This window comes from Echiichthys vipera, assembly GCF_963691815.1.
Source record: "Echiichthys vipera genome assembly, chromosome: 12".
In the NCBI taxonomy this organism is placed as follows: Eukaryota; Metazoa; Chordata; class Actinopteri; order Perciformes; family Trachinidae; genus Echiichthys; species Echiichthys vipera.
Genome location: NC_139837.1, coordinates 16,726,761 through 16,745,069, shown reverse-complemented (window position 1 = coordinate 16,745,069; position 18,309 = coordinate 16,726,761). Strand labels below are relative to the sequence as shown.

The window sequence follows — 18,309 nt, the reverse complement described above, 5'->3', positions numbered from 1 at the left end:
ACAGTGACTGGCTCACCACTGATTTGCCCCAGCAACATCTGACCACAGGGCTGAACTGATACCTGATAACATAATCTTGCAAATAAATAAAATACATTAAAGCATAAAGATTATTTTTGAAATGCATGTAAAAGTGATGAGAATAAGACCAATAGTAATATACATGACAGCTAAAACAACCCCAAACTACTATTATTCTGTTTTTCAAACATGACATGTGCTCCATTGGTCCCTTTTTAAGAAATGATGACTTCCTATGAAACATTTACATTTCTAACTTGACATGAGGTCATTCAGAATGCATAATCTTAAGCAGATGTAGAAATGTGGTCCACCCAAATGTATTATATAATGGCAGAAGCAGTTTTGCAGTAAGACGAGTTAAACAGGATTGTAATATGTTGAATCATGCCACTCCTATTGAAGAGGTACATGTCAAAGTCTACTTTTCAGTTTTCCATATCACTGTGTTTGCTGTTATTCTAGGGTCGGGTGGACACTCACAAGATGTAACGTAACACCATCCACAAATGGTAATGTATGCTTCCTCACTCATTCTTCTGAAAAATCTTACAAAATGTAGCAATTGTTATTTATTTTGATGTTATTTTTATCAGCAGAACTGCATGGACTCAATGTCATGACAAACAAAAAACAAAATCCGATTTAGCTGTGCCTTGAGCCACATGGGGGCAGCCTTAAGGCATTAACTGACTGGTCTGATAACAACATTGACACAGAAAAGGGTGCAGACAAGCTATCTTATCAGAAGTAGCCAGCTGCTAATACACAGGTTCTCGTGACTTCGCTCTGCCTGTAAAAACACATGAACTCAAACTGCTGCTTGTCGGTGGACAGCTCATGGGAAGGCACCTCATCAAAGGGAGGACGCCGTGTGGTGCAGGAGGCACAGAGATACAGAGATGTCTCAGATTTAATCACGTGTGTGTGTGTGTGTGTGTGTGTGTGTGTGTGTGTGTGTGTGTGTGTGTGTGTGTGTGTGTGTGTGTGTGTGTGTGTGTGTGTGTGTGTGTGTGTGTGTGTGTGTGTGTGTGTGTGTGTGTGTGTGTGTGTGTGTGTGTGTGTGTGTGTGTGTGTGTGTGTGTGTGTGTGTGTGTGTGTGTGTGTGTGTGTGTGTGTGTGTGTGTGTGTGTGTGTGTGTGTGTGTGTGTGTGTGTGTGTGTGTGTGTGTGTGTGTGTGTATTTTTGTAAGTGTAAGGAAAGCTGTGATTAATTGCGTTTCCAATTCTATACTGTGTTAGGGTTTTCACATTATCTATTACAGCTGACTCTGGTGTGTTTACATGTCATTCTTTCTTTGAGGAAAAATGTCTAAAACACACCAGATGTAGTCATCTTTTAAATATTCCATAATAACGCGTTAAATCAATATTTGAACAGCCCATGGGTGTCACTTTAGCTATCAATTATTAACAAACTTATTGTGCTGTTTTCATTGACATGATGTCTACATGAATCCCTTCTCACAGAGCTCTTTATGAGCCTGTGTGATAAGTGTGATGAGGCTCTTTTTAAAGCAGTTAGAGGATACAACATCTCTGGACCACCTACAGTACTGTGGGCTATATCTCTATCCCCTGTATAAGCCTTTAAGGAACAACCACTGTTATCTTTAGAGGAAGGCCCATCCTTTTCCTGTTCTGCAGTCTGAAAAAACAAAAAGGTTTTAGTAAACTATACAAGAGAAATCAAATCCCACAGATTTTCCTAAATGTATGTCAAGGACCCCACAGAGACGGGTTTTGTGTGAACCGTAATGAGATTTGTTGCTGAATATGATTTGATGTGAAGCAGGAAGATGTGGAGACTGAAATATGGTCCAATTAGTAATCTGTTACAGTTTCAGATTTCCCCCCAAAGAGACTTAACCGATCAAATGAGTGCTTTAATTAAAGTTGTAAGGTAAACAACCTGGATAAAGCCCACTCCGCGTGAGTGACAAGCCCGGCACCACGGCCGCCCACTCACAGACAAGCTGGGTGACTCTTAATTGTGTAACGTTCATTGACGAGTCAGCACAATTCTGCTGAGACCGCGGAGGCGCACTGAGCCGAGCAGAGTGATGATACGCTCCCATCGAGGCGGACACAGATGGACAGCCTAGTTCAGCCGCTCGTTGCCCAGTACCTCGCCATGGGATGCCAGTCAAAAGAAAATAACCACAGCGAAAGTGTAACGTCGGACGAAAAGGGAAAGGACGATGCGTAAGTCAGATATTTTTCGTGTTTTTTTTACCGGAGAGTTTCTGGTGCGGTTTTGACGCAAATGCGTATCTGTTCACCTGGATCCTTTCAGTTATCAGGGTGGTGTTTTTGACTGTTCGTTAAACAGGCGCGTCTTAATTTGTGCCTAAATAGTGCGTAAAACGGAATTCAGGCTCCCCAATTATTTTACGCACATGTTCTTTAATCGGATTTGTTACCTACTCTCTGACCTGTTGCACTTAAAACTGCAAATGTGTTGATCAAATTCCTCCTTGTTTACTGGTCACTCAACAGGTTAAACTGGATGTCCGCAATCAACTGGTATTTCCCCCCCAAGTTAAAAGGAAGGAAATGAGAACAATGAATAGCCAAAGTCCAGGAGGGGGTGTTGGTTCTTAAATCCAAACAATGACTCCAGTTCCGTGTGACAGTTACAGAGATCATTTCATGTGCGATAATATGTGGTCTCATAAGATTATGGTTTGAAACACATGTACATGCCATGTACATCCGCATAGACAAATAGAGAAAGGTCACACTTTGATTACAACGAGCCCTCCTGCCCAGTCACCTCCTCCCCCCTCACTTTTCTTGTGTTGGTGTTTCTCAAGGAGAGTGACTCCAGGATGCAGCTCCAGGTCTAGAGTTTCTCCTCCAGTCCGTCCTCACAGGTTCCACAAACCCAGCTCGGCTCAAACAGCCCCGGGTAAATCCATGATGTCCCTGGGTCCCCTCACCAAAGGGGGGAGCTGGGAGGAGCTCATCCAGGCCTGTCTGCAGTCCTTCGGTAAGTCCACTCTGACCCATGGCACTATAGTGTTGAGTTTGACTTGGTGGAATACTGATGCACTGAGGTGTACAGTAGGAGCACAGGTGTTTGTGGTCAATGTTTGTGTAACACTCACATTTCTTTGGAGTTTTTAGGTTTGAGTCATGTTTTTTCTGCAGTCCTCGTCTTTGTTATTGAGAAACAATAAGATAAGGCATGTTAGTTCATGTGAGATCACATGCTATTGTATTTTTGTAGAGATCTCTGTTTTCCCACCACTATGGTATTGTATTTTGCTGCAAACCTTGAACTAGTTTGGGCAGGCCTGTAAAGAAGTCAAAACTAATGGAAAGTTTTGCATTTGAAAGTGAAATGGATTTCCTCAACACAGCTGGATTTATTTATGTTTAAGGTAGGATTTTGACTTTTTGAAGATGAAATCAGTTATATTAATGCTTGCACGTCAGATGTATTATGATTATTATTATTTTTTACTTTTAAAATATTAAGTAATACAGTATCTCTTATGTTTCTGCAGTTGTTTGCTGCACTGCATTATGTATCAATATTTTACTGCATGCAAGATATATAGAGGTTTCATTTAAATGAGAAAGAGAACAGCAGTTATTGAGTAGGCTGTAGCTGGATCAATCAAGCAATGATCATTGGCTTCATCAAGTTGTCTGGAGTGCTCTCAGAGTTATGGTGATTGCGTCTCTGAAGAGACAAGCTTTCAAATTGCTGTTGCCTGGTTACACAAATGGAGCAAGCGCAATGGAGAGGCGTTACAATGGTCTGCACATAAAATGACATCCCATAACTACATTTGTCAGTGAGGACGTAAAACTCTATAGTAATGACAGCCTGCTGCTCATTTCAGAAGAAGGAAACTAAATTAATCAGAAGTTAGAGGAATTAAGGAACCCTGTAGTACAGAATCATAGCATGTTCTGAACACTTAAAAGCAGTAATTTCAGTGTCACCATGTGAGATCCACACACACATGCTCAAGATGGTATCTCACGGAGTACAGTGTGTCATGACTGGGCTTTTCCTTGAACACCTTTTCCTGATGAAATGGAACATAGTCCTGCTCCTCCTAGCCCCACATCACAGGCGAACCCCTGAGGACCACGAGTCCTGCCACTTTTTCAAATGTTAGGGCGCACGTAAGAGCTATTTGAAGGATTACCTGATGGCAGCTTCAAGCCTGGCCGAGCCGAAAGGTCAGCTCCCCTAACAGTGGTCCTCAGATGCTGACCAGCCTTTGAAATACAGAGCGCTATGAGGTGTGGATCAATAGCTGTTGACATCATCACTCTCACTAGACCACACTGCACCAGGCCGCTCTCTTATAACCAGTGTCGACCTAATTCATTCATTACATCTCTTTTTAAATTATATACGTGATTTCATTTTTATTAGTTAGTTTCTAAAATATGTAAGGCATCAAACAATATGATTCTTACACTGAGAGCTTTTCGGTTGACCTGATAGCCCTAAACCTCTTAAACAGTTGGTCCCAACCTCCTTTGTCAGATGTACCGTAGCCTGACTCACCAGATGTAGACTGTTTGAATAAAGGCTGCTTTCGGCCGCTTATTTCAGACAGAGTTCTCCTCTCCTCTATCTGTTTTGCAAGGGCACTGTGGCGGAATTTGAATCTATGCCCCGCCCGAGTCGATTGTGATTGGTTTAAAGAAATACAAACATGCCAGAATAATTTCCCCCCCATTCCAGAATGATAAGCTTTTCTCCAGTGCTGACATAGCGATGTGGAGATAAGTCTGGCAATGCGAGACACAATTCGTCATGTTCCAAATGTGTTCATTTGAAGGGATTTTACATTGGATAATATTGAATATTTAATGACATGAAAGTGGATGTTTAAATAACTTTCTTATGATATTGAACTGTCAATGTTTGAATTCGTACTACTACCATTTAGAGTGGCAGAAGCTGGACACTTCAACCATTTAATTATTACTTTTAGCTATTGAAACCCTATTCTCTATTACTTTAGGCTAATTATTTCCTCTGTTTATCCATTACCTTTAGTTATCTATTTGTTAGCTTTTATCCACTGCTTTTAGCTAACTTTGTTATTTTGCTGACTCGTTTTCTCACACTCTTTGTCATGTGGTGTCCAGGTGTTATAGCTGATTCAGTATGTGTACATACAGTATTTCTACATCAAATCATGAAACTCTATTTTAGATTTTTGTCAAACTACTCCACAGTCTTTCAAGTTACAGCCCATAAAGTTACAGTGAGTAATTCTATGGAGATGTTTGCTCAGAGTACAGAGAGATAACCATGATCCTGCATTTGACTTGGATTCCTCTAAAACAAAGAGACCATCCAGTTTGATAGGCTCTGTCAAAACAAGGAAAAGTGACACACGGATTTGGAGCGGCTGATGAATGTCTAAGATAACCTTAAAAAGTTGGCCAGGCGCTGGTGTGGCCTCGACTGTGTTTATCAACATACAGTATCATACAGTTCCATTGTAGCGGGTGGCAGCTTTCCTAATTTTTCCAGTCAGGAACAGACAGTCCAGAGGGGATTTCCTCCTGCAATTAACCCTGCATAGGGAGGGTTAGTGGTTGGAAAGTTGTGAAAAAAGGATGGAGCAATTGTTTACCTGATGGAGAGTCACGACTTCCTGTTGAGTATTTGTCATATGTCTTTGCATGATTCACATCTAATTGTTATTAGTGTGAACTAAAATGTGATCATTCTTAATAAAACAGGGCTTACAGGTGAGTTACCACGAATGACTAGAAGAGGAAGAAGTGGTTGTTCTTCATATACATACAGTATGTTTTAACTGCATCAAAGCATTACTACTACCAGCCATGTTATTTTAAAGTATAGACATTGTTTCACTTTTCTTCTCTTATTGACTTAACTGTTAAGGTAATTGATATTCACTGGGTTTAGCTGGTAGTGTCTGCGTCTTACAAACAGAAACACACCCCGTGCAGGATATGAGTGCTGGATTAGTCAGCTGCGACTGGAGTGGTGAGTTGCTTACAGATAACAAAGATTAGAAAACATGTTGCCATGGCGTCCGAGGTATTTCCAAGGTGATATGGTTTAAAAGTGGGTCCACAGATGCCTGATGTCCTTGATGGTGTCAAGATACTGGTAAAGCTTAAAGGGATAACACTCTCAGCCTGAGAACTCACAACGGTTTCTTATTCTTGAAGATTTTCTGCACAGTGTCTTCATTCTCTGCAGATTGTCAGAGAAAGATGTAAACAGCCTAAAATGTCCCCATGACATATAAATAATATTTTCAAAGATGCAATTAAGTGCTATTCCTCTTTATGCCAGCCACTAATTCACTGCATATAGCAGTGGTTTTAAGTTTCGCAAAAGATAAGTGGTATGTTGCTTTGCTTAAGTGGGCAGGAAAATGCATTTTCTGCAATTATAGGTCAGACCATGCAGTTGTGATGTTATGTATTATTTTGTACACTTTTAGGCTCATTTTTTTTTAAAAAGCGGTTGACAAGAAGGTTTCTTGCTCTATGGGCCTCAAGATGTCAATTGTAGCATCAGACAACCAAGATAAGAAAAGGTGGTCTGGTCACAAAGGGAGGAAGTGAGATGTATGCAAGGAAAAAGGAAGCGAAAAAGGTAGTGAGGCAAGCGAGCCGCAGAGGTTCACACAATCAGAGGAAAAGGCAAATCTTCAGAAATGGGGTCTGTGGATAGTATGACGGAATGTGTTACAGTGTATGCATCAGTTGGTGTTTTCGCTGGTTAACCTAACCCTCTGGAAATATTGATGTCATGGTTGTCACAGGCAACACCTGAGGGTTATTCAGTGTTAAGGAGCCAGTCAGGAGAGCAGTTATATATGTATCTTTCACTTGTTCTCAACCCAGTTCAGAATTTGATAAATGATATTCTATTTTGTAATCAGAGGAGTAATATAGATGCATCCATGGACTTTGATTCATTTTGTGTCCGTCCATCATAACAATTAATCCCAAAAATAGATATTAAAGGGTAAGGCTGTGATTTGAATAGACCAAACAGTGGTGAAAAGTCCACTGCTACTAATAATACTCACTATAGCAGCAAATGTGGATTAATCCTCGAATGAAAATAGTTCCAAACAAAAGCACTATGTACTCCTGTTTGAATAACATCTGCTAAAAAGAACTACAGTGGTTGGCTGTTTTAGGAAATTATTGAGCCTTTTTTTGAAAATGAATGTATACATTTGGGACCGATTTAAAAAAAGAAAAGAAAAAGAAAATAGGGAACAGAAGTCTGAAAGTATTGAGAGACACATGACACGTTATTGTTCTTTGTGTTTTTTTATTGTATTTTTCGACAATGAGAAAGATATAGAATTTCACGGGCCTTTGAAAAGCCTACCACATGATTGGTCCACATGAATTTTACTGTAACATGAAGACTTATTTTAGACCATAAGCAGTGCATTTGAATTCCATTTAAACCACTTCTCTTTGTGAAAGCAGTGAAATAAAGGGCTACAAAGTGAAGTTAAACACACGTGTGATGTGTCAGACGTCACTGATTCCTGCTTGATAAATCTTGTAAATATTTTATTTTAAGGGGATGACATGTTGTTTTTTTTTTCAAATGTGTGCATGTTGTCTTGCAGACTCGGATGGTGGTGTGTGTGGGAGCAGCCACCTGTTGAACATCACCCTAACCATGCACCGTATCCACATCTCCTCCAGTGATCTGCTGGAGAAACTCACCGCTCTATATCCTTCAACAGTCTGACATAAGGCTATAGTTGCTATCTCAACGCAGACAGAGGATTCAAAACAATGCACTGGCCAATTTTGAGCACCAAATACAACAGGGGATCGGATCAATGGCTCTGTGGTGTGCCACTTTTCCTTTGGTTGTCAACAGCAACGGGTAATCAAGCTTTTACTTGGCTTACAATGCGAGCCAGTGGCTGTCAGTGTAAAATATGACAAGCAAGTGGCAGCTCATGTTTACTCCTGCTGTCAGTTGCTGAAGACCCTTTACATCTCTGTCTGTGTAAATTCCCTCCACTCTGGACCCATACAACAGGGGGTCTATTACCGTGTGTTTGGTCTCTTTCAAAATGTTTGATTCTATCTTTTTTCATTTTCCGACTTCACACCGAGAAAAAAAGCATTTTTTGTTGTGTCTTGTGACTTGAGTGAAGGGCTTGTAATCTAGGCTTCCGTTCAGGAAACAGTAGTGGCGTCACAATGCCTCTCAGAGGGACCTACTGTCCCTGGTTTCAGGTGTTAATTACCTCTACCTTCACATACAGGTCCTCTTCAGCTATATATAAGCACAGACCCTCCACTGCTTAAAGAGGCCCCTGCTCACACGAACCCACGTCAGAGCATGCAACGCAGAATGCCCCTCTGCTATTTTTAACCCTCTCATTCTGAGCCGAAGACCCAAAAGGATACATCAAATACATTCAGTGTGTTGTTAGGATCAGGGAAGAGAAACAGGGGCCATTAACAGCCTTCATCACAGTCTGGCCTTGGGATTGCGTGGGCAGTTCTTCTGCTCCCATGACGCAATTAGCCTTTTTTTGTGCATCACTTCAAGCTGATTTCTGCCAATTGAGAGCTAAAGTGTCAGTCTGTTTATGAGAGCTGCGCAGTATTGTTATGGGCTGACAACATTGATTAAAACATCTTTAGAGTCCTATGGCTAAACAATGCACATTCGTAAACAGTTATTCCACAGTATATGAGGCATTGATTGTGTGTTATCTTTGTACATTTTGTTATTCACTTACTTCTGTATGCCAGAATGATTCATTCACTGATCAGAGTTTTGCTTAATGCAGTCACCTCCTCCCACAATACCAAATGGCACTTCTGTTCACCTTTTGGTTTAGTTGCTGTAGTTTTTTTTATTAATGAGTTGTTTGTGCAAAAGAAACCCAGCTGCCCAGTTACACATATGTTCATTATTTACTCAAAACAAACCTGTCCTGAACAATGTCGACGATCAGCAGATTTACCGACAAGCTATTTTGTCCTAAACAAAAGTGTGACCTGCTGACTCCCAGCTTTAACTTTCAGACAATAAGACCACACTTTACTTGAATGTGTTAATAATCACAATCAATCGACATTAGCTCCTTAACCAAAGCCCTTACATTTAAAATAGCGCTGGACAATGAGCAGCCAACAGAGTGCCAGAGGATATGCTACCTCATCAGGTCAGTGTGTCACACTGTAACAGCTTGTAAGAGTCTAACTTTAATTGTGTGTTCTGTATTGGTCACACTGCATCATCTCGGATCTTACAGGCATTGGATCCAGGAATTCTGGATGATGTTCCGGTTGCACCACAGCTTGTCAGACAGCCTGGACCAGTTCCGGGAGCTGATCAGAGAGGAGGGACAGGAGCATCTTTGCTCTCTCCTAGAGACCAAATGGATGTAAGTGTTAATCTCTGACCAGCTGGCAACTGAGACATCACAGTAGGCCTACACGAAACTCAGTTGTTTGCTCAGTCTCAGAAATACTGAACTCAATCACAATCCAAAATACAGTCTTTGAACTGTGAACGATATAACTTTGAGGATGATATGTATGTAGCTTCAAAGTTTGACAAAACAGTACACATTGTCTTCCATATGCAACACTTGACTACTTGGATGCTTGGGCTGCAGCTAATAATTATTTTAATTATCACTTAATCAGCCCATTATTTTCTCAGTTAATTGATCACTGGTCGGACAATAAAAAGTAATAATTTCCAGAGCCTAAAACCCAAAGATATTCAGTTGTTGTCATAGAAGACTATAAAACCCAGCAAAGGTTGGAACCACTAAATAAAAACTATTTAAAATGCAACTTAGAACATTGCTTTACAACTTAAAACATTGAAACACTTATCAAAATTGCAAATTAATTTTCTTTCAATCAACTAAGCATTTCTGTCCTATTCATGGCTGCACTATTATATCAAATGGAACAGCTTGTATCAGTGACAAAATGTACATTGAATTCAGCATACTGGTACCTTTGGAAGTGTTTGCACCTTGACTAGAACTTAAATAATATAAAATGCCTGGTCACATTAACATTGCGCCTGTACTGATCGGCACAACAATGTCTAAAGCTGTAATTTTACAATTTATGAAGATATGCTATTCATTAACCTTTGATGATTGTAAATGTGATTGTGTTCTGTTCGATGTTTTGTTTTAGAAATGAAAGGGACTGGTCGTGGAAGGCCAGCCAGAAGATCAAAGCTAACAGCAGTAAAAAGAGGAAGGTCTCTCTTCTTTTTGATCACCTGGAGCCCATTGAGCTGGCTGAGCACCTCACCTTCCTGGAATTCAAGTCCTTCTGCAGGATATCAGTGAGTATTCACACTAAAAGAAGACTACTCAAGTGTATATATACATGCAGGTTATTTTTTACACATTTACAAATTGTTTATTTGACATTTATCCCTGTGAACTAAAGAAGGTATTAGGTATTTCCTCTCTACAGGAAATGCCCCGCCGTTTCTGTGCAGCAGTTTATGCTCCTAACTCTGCGTTCTGTGCCAGTTTGTAGACTATCAGAATTACATTCGAAGCTGCTGCATGAAGGACATCCCTGTGATGGAGCGTTCCATCGCCCTGTGTAATGGTATCTCCCAGTGGGTTCAGCTGATGGTGTTGAGCAGGCCAACGGCTCAGCTGAGAGCTGAGGTTTTCACCAAGTTTATCCATGTGGCGCAGGTAGTGGTTAAATCAACCCTTTACTACTACTCTTACACTTTCTGTTCCTGATTTAGCAGAAAAATGGAACTCAATTTGACACATTTCCTCTTTGCTTGCATCTACGTGGTATTATTCACGCACCTTATCCGACTAATGACAGTCTATTGTCACACTGAGCAGCACTATAGATGCTACATAAGTTGCAGTTGCATAATGTGTATTCACAGAGAGCTGGTAATGACTCTCAAGAGCTCTGCTGCAGGCTTTTAGCGAATCCAAAGATTTTACCAATAGAAAAGTATTAACTGAATGCAAGCTAATGGAGTCATCAAGTGGAACACCCTTAGACACCGAAGAGCCTGGGGAAGTAGAAAAGAGAGAAATGACTTGTGAGGTTAGTTGCTGATCAGACCTTGCTTGTTGAAACCACTCCAATGTGAAACTGCATGCTGAGAAGCGATGCGCTAGCTTCAGGGAGCAGTTAGACAGGCTTGTACTCTGGAGGACCTCTTGCACTGTTACACTAATGCACTAGTCTGCTGCTGCTCACTGCTGTCAACTTCGAAACCCACGGGTGTGGAAACAAATTTCACACCATAATGCTCCAGTGACAGCATGAATTAGAGAAGTGAAAAGAGAGGGAAAAGCACTTCCAAAAAAGAGTGAGATATCAGAGCTCAGTAAGAAAAAGCAGACGATATAAGTGGCTTATGTAACTGCAGTGTTGTGGATTATATAACCAGGGCTACCTGGAACAAGTTTAATTGTGCGTATTTATTTGTGTGTGTGTGCCAATGGACTGACGTGTGTGTTTTTTTGTGTGCGTCCACCAGAATCTACACCTTATGCACAATTACAACACACTAATGGCAGTGGTGGGAGGGCTTTGTCACAGCTCAATCTCAAGACTGAAGGACACCACCTCACATGTACCCAGTGAGGTCAACAAGGTAAATGACACCTACCACTAAAACATCCAGCTGAGGATAGAGCCCAGACATCCTCACAAAAAAATTGTATTCACTCCACAGGTACTGAATGAGATGAGAGACCTGCTGTCCTCTTGCAGAAACTATGACAACTATAGACAAGCTTACAACAGGTGTTCAGGTTTTAAAATCCCTATCCTGGGCGTACATCTCAAAGATCTGATATCAGTCAACGAGGCCATGTCAGACTATGTGGAGGACAACAAGGTGAATGTCCAGAAGCTCCAGGCACTCTACAGCCACATTAATGAGCTGATCCAGCTCCAGCAAATCCCTCCCAGGCTGGACGCTAACAAGGACCTGGTCCATCTGTTGACGGTAGTGAACCCTACAGTGCAATTTTGCATTTAGATTCTTGTCAAATTGTTAAGTAGCTTCATGTGATTCACTAGATTGTATTGAACGCAAGCACATATGCAAATGAGCGTGTTACAGCATGTGGATTGTCTGCGCTTGTGTGGGTGTGATGAGAGTCTATGATCTATGAGTGTGTGTGGGTGACAAACTGAGTGTGAATGAGAGTGGGTTCAGATTGGTATATTGTTGTGTTATCTGTGTGTGGCGCTTTAATTGTACTTGAACTACAGAATGCCCATGAAGAGACAATGGTTACCCTGTGACCTTTGCCCTCTTCAAAACATGTTTCAGGGGGAAAAATCTAGGGCTCTCGCTCTATCGGTTTACATTGTATGTGCTGACATGTGTTGTCCTTCCCAACAGCTGTCCTTGGACCTTTACTACACTGAGGATGAGATATATGAACTGTCTTACACCAGGGAACCCAAGAACTGTAAAGCACCTGTGAGTGATAGAAACAGAGACACTTTTAACGGTTTACCAGTCGAGAGACTGGGGAAGCAGCTAGCCTGTCAACTAGTTAGCAGTCAGATACAATTATTCAAACGAAAGCTGAGTGGGGTGCCCAGTACTTCACCTTGTAGAGCGGGGCGCCCCCTTTACTGAGGTTGAGTCCTCACCGCAGAATTAAGAAGATTAATGCCACTCTGATGTCTGTATGCCAAATAAGAAGCTAGAGCCAAGAGCCTGTAGCTTCATATTAGCTAAACAGTTAGTCTGGCTCTGTCCGCAGGTAACAAATCTATCTATCAGCACATCTAAAGCTCCTTAATTGAAATATATCCTATGTTAAATCTATGAAAACTTCACACGTCCAAGATTTACCTTTGGACAGAGCAGGGGGCTGTTTCCCCATTTTCCATTCTTTATGCTAAGTAACTGGCTGCTGGAGTTGTATCAATCTTCTCATGTAATACCCTGCAAGAAAACCAATGTGCGTGTTTCCCTTAAATGTTGAAATACAAATATGTCCTTCTGCGCATTACTCAGCTTTTTTAAAAAGAATAATTTGCCTGTATAGAAGGCCGCTCATAGATTTAGAGCAACAGAACTGCTCAGATAATATTTGACATGTTTATCTGCCGGCTTAGACTTGTTTTTTAATGACTATTTCATTTTCTATCAGCCAGCCACCCCCTCTAGACCTCCAGTGGTTGTGGACTGGGCACCAGGAGTGGCTCCCAAACCTGACCCCCGAACCATCAGCAAACATGTGCAGAGAATGGTGGATGTAAGTGCTTTCTTTTTCAAGTGTAGCCTCCACATAGCGACCCAGTGATGCTGTTATATAACCATACTACTTTATTGTAACATTTCTTCTGGATACTGACATTCTTTCTTTGACAGCCTGTTCTTGCAGCTATTGTGCACTAATAGTCAAGCAACAATGGTGTTTTTGCCTCTTTGTCTTTCACAGTCCGTGTTTAAGAACTACGATCACGACGAGAACGGCTTCATTTCTCAAGAAGAATTTGAGAAAATTGCTGCTAGCTTTCCGTTTTCCTTCTGTGTCATGGACAAAGAGAAGTGAGTTTGTTTGACAGGTCAGGCACACGCTCTGAGCTCATTTGTGACTTCTGAGGAGAGGAAATAAAAGTGGTATTTGTAGTGATGAGCGTGGCAACAGGAAGCAATAGCTGCAGAACTAACCATAAAACCACTGCCACTAAATATTCAATGTTTTATTTTTCATCACACCCAGTGGTACATGACCACCCACAGAAGAGCATGTGATTCCTTATTTAGATCTAAACATGATAACCACTATAGCTGATAGTACTGTTTTAACATTACACAAAGACAAAGTGGTACAGTGTTTAACCCATGTGACATGTGAGGGTGCAGACAAAGAAATCAGACATTACCGAACATTTAAATATCAAGATCTGAAAATGTTTATTTCCAATATATTCTCTATCATTTACTGCTCTATTTCCTCTGAGTTATACTGTGTATGTGTTGCGTTTGTCCAGGGAAGGCCTCATCAGCAGAAAGGAGATCACGGCCTATTTCATGCGGGCCAGTGTCATATGCTCCAAATTGGGTCTTGGCTTTGTTCACAACTTCCAGGAGACAACTTACATGAAACCAACCTTCTGTGACAATTGCTCAGGATTTGTAAGTCACCACACAAGCTCAATGAATGATAAGATAAAGGAACAGCTTGACTGCTATGTCACAGTCTAAACATTCTCCAACAATATATAATCTTGCTTTTGCTTCAGCGACATGAAAGCAGTCGTGTTTTTCTCCATATTCTTCTTCACAGTTATGGGGTGTCATCAAGCAAGGCTACAGATGCAAAGGTGATGATCGCACTCTGTCTTGTGCAACTTAAAGCAGATCTATCTTTGGCCAAATGTCAGTCAGTATCATGCTTAAAAATGAGGAGAGGTACATACGGTGTTTTGTGGGGAGCAGGAGTAGTGTGGTTTTCTGTGTTGCACACAGCTAGCTGTACCTTGCAGCACATGAAAAAAGAAAGCGTTTGCAGCTCGAACCACAGTTTTCCCCCTCCCCCATCCCTCAAAAGATCTGAGAGTCATTTTTGTTGCCTGACATAAAGCATACAAAGGTCTGAGAGTTGCATTTGCAGAAGAAGAGATTGTGTTCAAAGAACAGTCAGTAAAAGTCAGTTTGTAGATGTTAGTTCCTGTTCTGACATGTTGTGCATTCTTTTGGCTTGTTTAGACTGTGGGATGAACTGCCACAAGCTGTGCAGGGACCAGGTGGCGTTTGAGTGCAAGAAGAATGCCAAAGTGACCAACGCCATTGACAGTCCAACACCAAGCTCAACACCTGTCACCATGGGTACCTTAGAGGGTGGGTGATACGGTTCACTACCAGCATAAACACTGATGCACACACACACACAAACACACACACACACACACACACTTGTAGACACACTACCATTCATCACACAGTTTCAAATTCCCACAAATGCACACTCTCACCTACAGTATGAGGACAATAACATGCATGTATAAGTAGGTCCCTATGACAGGTGCCATCTGGTGGCAGAGACTTTTTAAGGCACATCTTCAACAACTAAGCAGCATTGTTTCCTGTAATCACTGCCTGCAACACTGTACGGAAAACAATAAAAGTCAGATTTGACACGATTTCACTTAAGTTTGCTACAGCTTGCGACAAGTCTCAAGCACAGGGTCTATTGTCAGGGTGATTTCCCTCCAGCTGTCTGCAGGAACTGTTTCACTTACAGTAAATACTGAAGCTACCCACTGGCAATGAGAACACTACTATATTCAGAACAGAAGAACTTTCGTTTTTACTTATTATGAACACATCTCAAAAACACAGGGGCGATAATAACACAGCCCCTCTTCAAATGAGTGCTATTGACGTGCTATTTTGTCATATGGTTTATATGGTTTGTGTTCCATTGCATACTGAATTGAATCATTTTGTTTGGTGGTTGTTGATTGCTCACTTCTAGCGAGCATATTCCCTTTTAAGACATGATTGTGATTAAAGACTGAAAAGTACGTCATGATTAGTAATCTGCCCTTTACATCTGTTTTATTTGGAAATATTCACTGATAATACCCAATTCCCCAGGTTCAGAAGAATGTCCTTTCCCCTACCCGCCAGATGACAGCAAAGACTGGAGCCCAGACTCCCCAGTCACGTCCTATTCGAGGCCATGGAGGGTCCATAGTGGCACCCAGACAGAGGGACCCCATCTTTCCTCTGCAGCCCCTGACTCCAGTCGCCTTCAGCCTTCTCTGCTGGTCCCAGCAGCACCCACCCTCACACCGTGCCCCAGTCCTGTGCCCCAAAGAAAACAGCGACATTGTGCTAAGTGGGAAAACAGAGCATCTATTGCGCAAAAGTCTAAAGAGCCAGAAGATGAGAACAAACCCACCTATGAATCTCTGGAATCAGTAAGTTTCAGGACCAAGTTTAATTTTCCCTTCTAAAAAATTCACATTATTGTACATCGTATAAATCTTCTGTCTTTCCCAGGACAACCAGAGACTCCAGAAAGACAATGAGACACTACGTAGGAAGCTGAAAGAGGCAGAGCGGGAGGTGGAGATACTAAAGACACTGCTCAAGAGGCACGCTCTCCATCCTGTGGAAGAGGACTCCTCCTCCTAGACACATACATACACTGAACCTCCTCTAGGGAGACTGGTGCTGCCCCCCTATGGCAGCATATATAAATCTGAATCCACTGTTGTTTATGAACAGTGCAAGTATTTTACCAGTATAACAAAAACCTGGATAATTTCGCATCATGTGGTATAAAGTGGATTGTTATGCACATATTCAGTCAAGGTATTTTAATGCTAAGGGTACACAATTAATTAAAGAAAAACAAAAAAGCCAATCAGTATGTCTCCAAATATGAAGTAAAGGACATTTGTAGTTGTGTATGGATTTTGAAACCGACTACAGCACATAGTACAGCCTATTCCAAAAAAAGTTAAAGGTGAGCAGAAGGAGCCCCTTTACTGTTTCGTACAGTTCACAGAAGAATGGAAATCACTGCAATGAGCATTACTCACTTTTTTAGTTAACCATTAAGAGTGGTTGAAGTTGTAATTGAGTTCTGTATGTTAAAGTGAATCATCATCATCATTATTATCATTTTTATTATTATTTTTATTATTATTATTATTATTATTATTATCATTTTTATTACTTATATAATAATAAAGATGAGGGCCCCCTGATTAAATCAGCAGAATCAAGGTTGGAGACCTCTTGTACAGAACAGTTGTTGCTCTGCATCCTTGTCAGTGCTTCTGTTAATATTTATTGTCTCAAACACTACAAAGGTCATATAGAGAGTGACTGAAATTAACATTTTGTACAGCATACTGGTACTTTCAGTGAATTATTGTGTGTGCTTGTGTGTGTGTTGGCATCGTGTTGATATCTTTTATTTTCATTGTGCAGCCATGTCATGTTACTTTGTGTGCGTTTGTGTGTCTGTGTGTGTGTAGCAGTGTTGTACTGTAAAATGTATTTGTAATGTGCGTAATGTATTGTAAATATAACATATACACAGTGCCATCTTAGTATCTCAGTATTGTTTTCTTATTGTTAGAATAAATACTGTATTCTTTATAAAAGCATTGCTTGTGTTACTCAGCTTGACCACTGGGGGGCACTAAAGACTCATAATATTTCTTCAGCTTCTCGCTAATGATCATTGAGTTTCCAGACTCTGGGATCTGTATGTTGCACTATAATTAGCTTTCTGTGTGTTTACCTCAGACACTTTCTGTCAAATTAAAGAGCAAAACATCACAGTCGGATCATTTTCTCCACTTTTGCAACTTAAAAAAAGTCTTGTGAGTTAACATAAGATGAAAGCAGAGTTTCAGAAGAAATAAGTTAATAAACACATTGAAGCATCATCAGTAAATTGATCTGTATATGTCTGTAAATAAAATAGTTGGCGTATGCCTTTAAAACAGGTTGTCACCCTTTTGTCTGGTGACTGTGCCAATCTTCCCTGCCCCTTGGGCTTTGCGCCTGGTAATGAGTGCAGCCTCGCACACATAACGTTGGCCTGTAGATAATGAGAGGGCAGGTGTCTGCTGTTGGAGAAGCATACATTCAAACCAAGTACCTAATCATTCAGCTTTCTATAACCAATACTGCACAGAGCGGGTCATTTTACACTGGTGATGTGATTCTAGTAGGCTATGTGCATTTCAATAGTGGCAATTCATCCTTGCATAAAGAAAGCCATTTGAGTAAAATTATACCGTGCTTCTTTATTACTTGCAGCTATAATGACTTGTTGCCTTGCATCAACTTGGCAGGGAGGAGAGAGCCAGTGAATAGTCTCTGAGGCATAGCAGCAGCTCCCAAACCTAGCCTTGGTGACAGCTAATTTACTTCTATTCGAATTTGACACCCTGCTGCAAGGGAGTAACACCCCAAATCTACCAGGCTCTGTGTACGCTAATGCTGAATAATTTCCAATATCATGGCTGGGTGAGAGAAAGTGAAAGAGACACCATGTGTTAAGCTCTAGGGACGATGCCCCAAGCAAAGGCAGTTTTTCCCCCCATCAAGGCTGTAAACAAGCTTATGTACCCTGACGTGTTAGAGCAGTCATCATAAAGATAAATGTATCAGTCTAAAATCCATTTACAAACCCAACAAAGAATGTAAACATAATTATTTGTAGTGCATTTAAGCCTGAAGGAGATTACAAGACATATGTGGGCTAACAGATACAGTGCATAACTCAGCTCTCCATACATTAAGAAC

The 18,309-nt window shown here is 41.0% G+C and overlaps 1 protein-coding gene across 2 annotated transcripts; it reads left to right on the top strand.

The window, feature by feature from the left end:
• Positions 1-429: 429 nt before the first annotated feature.
• On the top strand, positions 430-17,138 carry LOC310954688 (RAS guanyl-releasing protein 1-like). Of its 2 annotated transcripts, none has more exons than XM_083924306.1 (17): positions 430-533; positions 2,837-3,012; positions 7,640-7,747; positions 9,145-9,205; positions 9,296-9,427; positions 10,203-10,356; positions 10,550-10,723; positions 11,539-11,655; positions 11,737-12,012; positions 12,415-12,495; positions 13,178-13,282; positions 13,469-13,578; positions 14,025-14,169; positions 14,321-14,357; positions 14,743-14,874; positions 15,634-15,959; positions 16,042-17,138. In XM_083924306.1, exons 2-17 carry the CDS (start codon positions 2,940-2,942, stop codon positions 16,174-16,176), a joined length of 2,166 nt encoding a protein of 721 aa, XP_083780432.1. In that variant the 5' UTR covers positions 430-533; positions 2,837-2,939; the 3' UTR covers positions 16,177-17,138. The 2 variants fall into 2 exon arrangements, with proteins under 2 accessions (XP_083780432.1, XP_083780431.1); XM_083924305.1 differs by lacking the exon at positions 430-533 and adding an exon at positions 1,209-2,225.
• Positions 17,139-18,309: the final 1,171 nt, after the last annotated feature.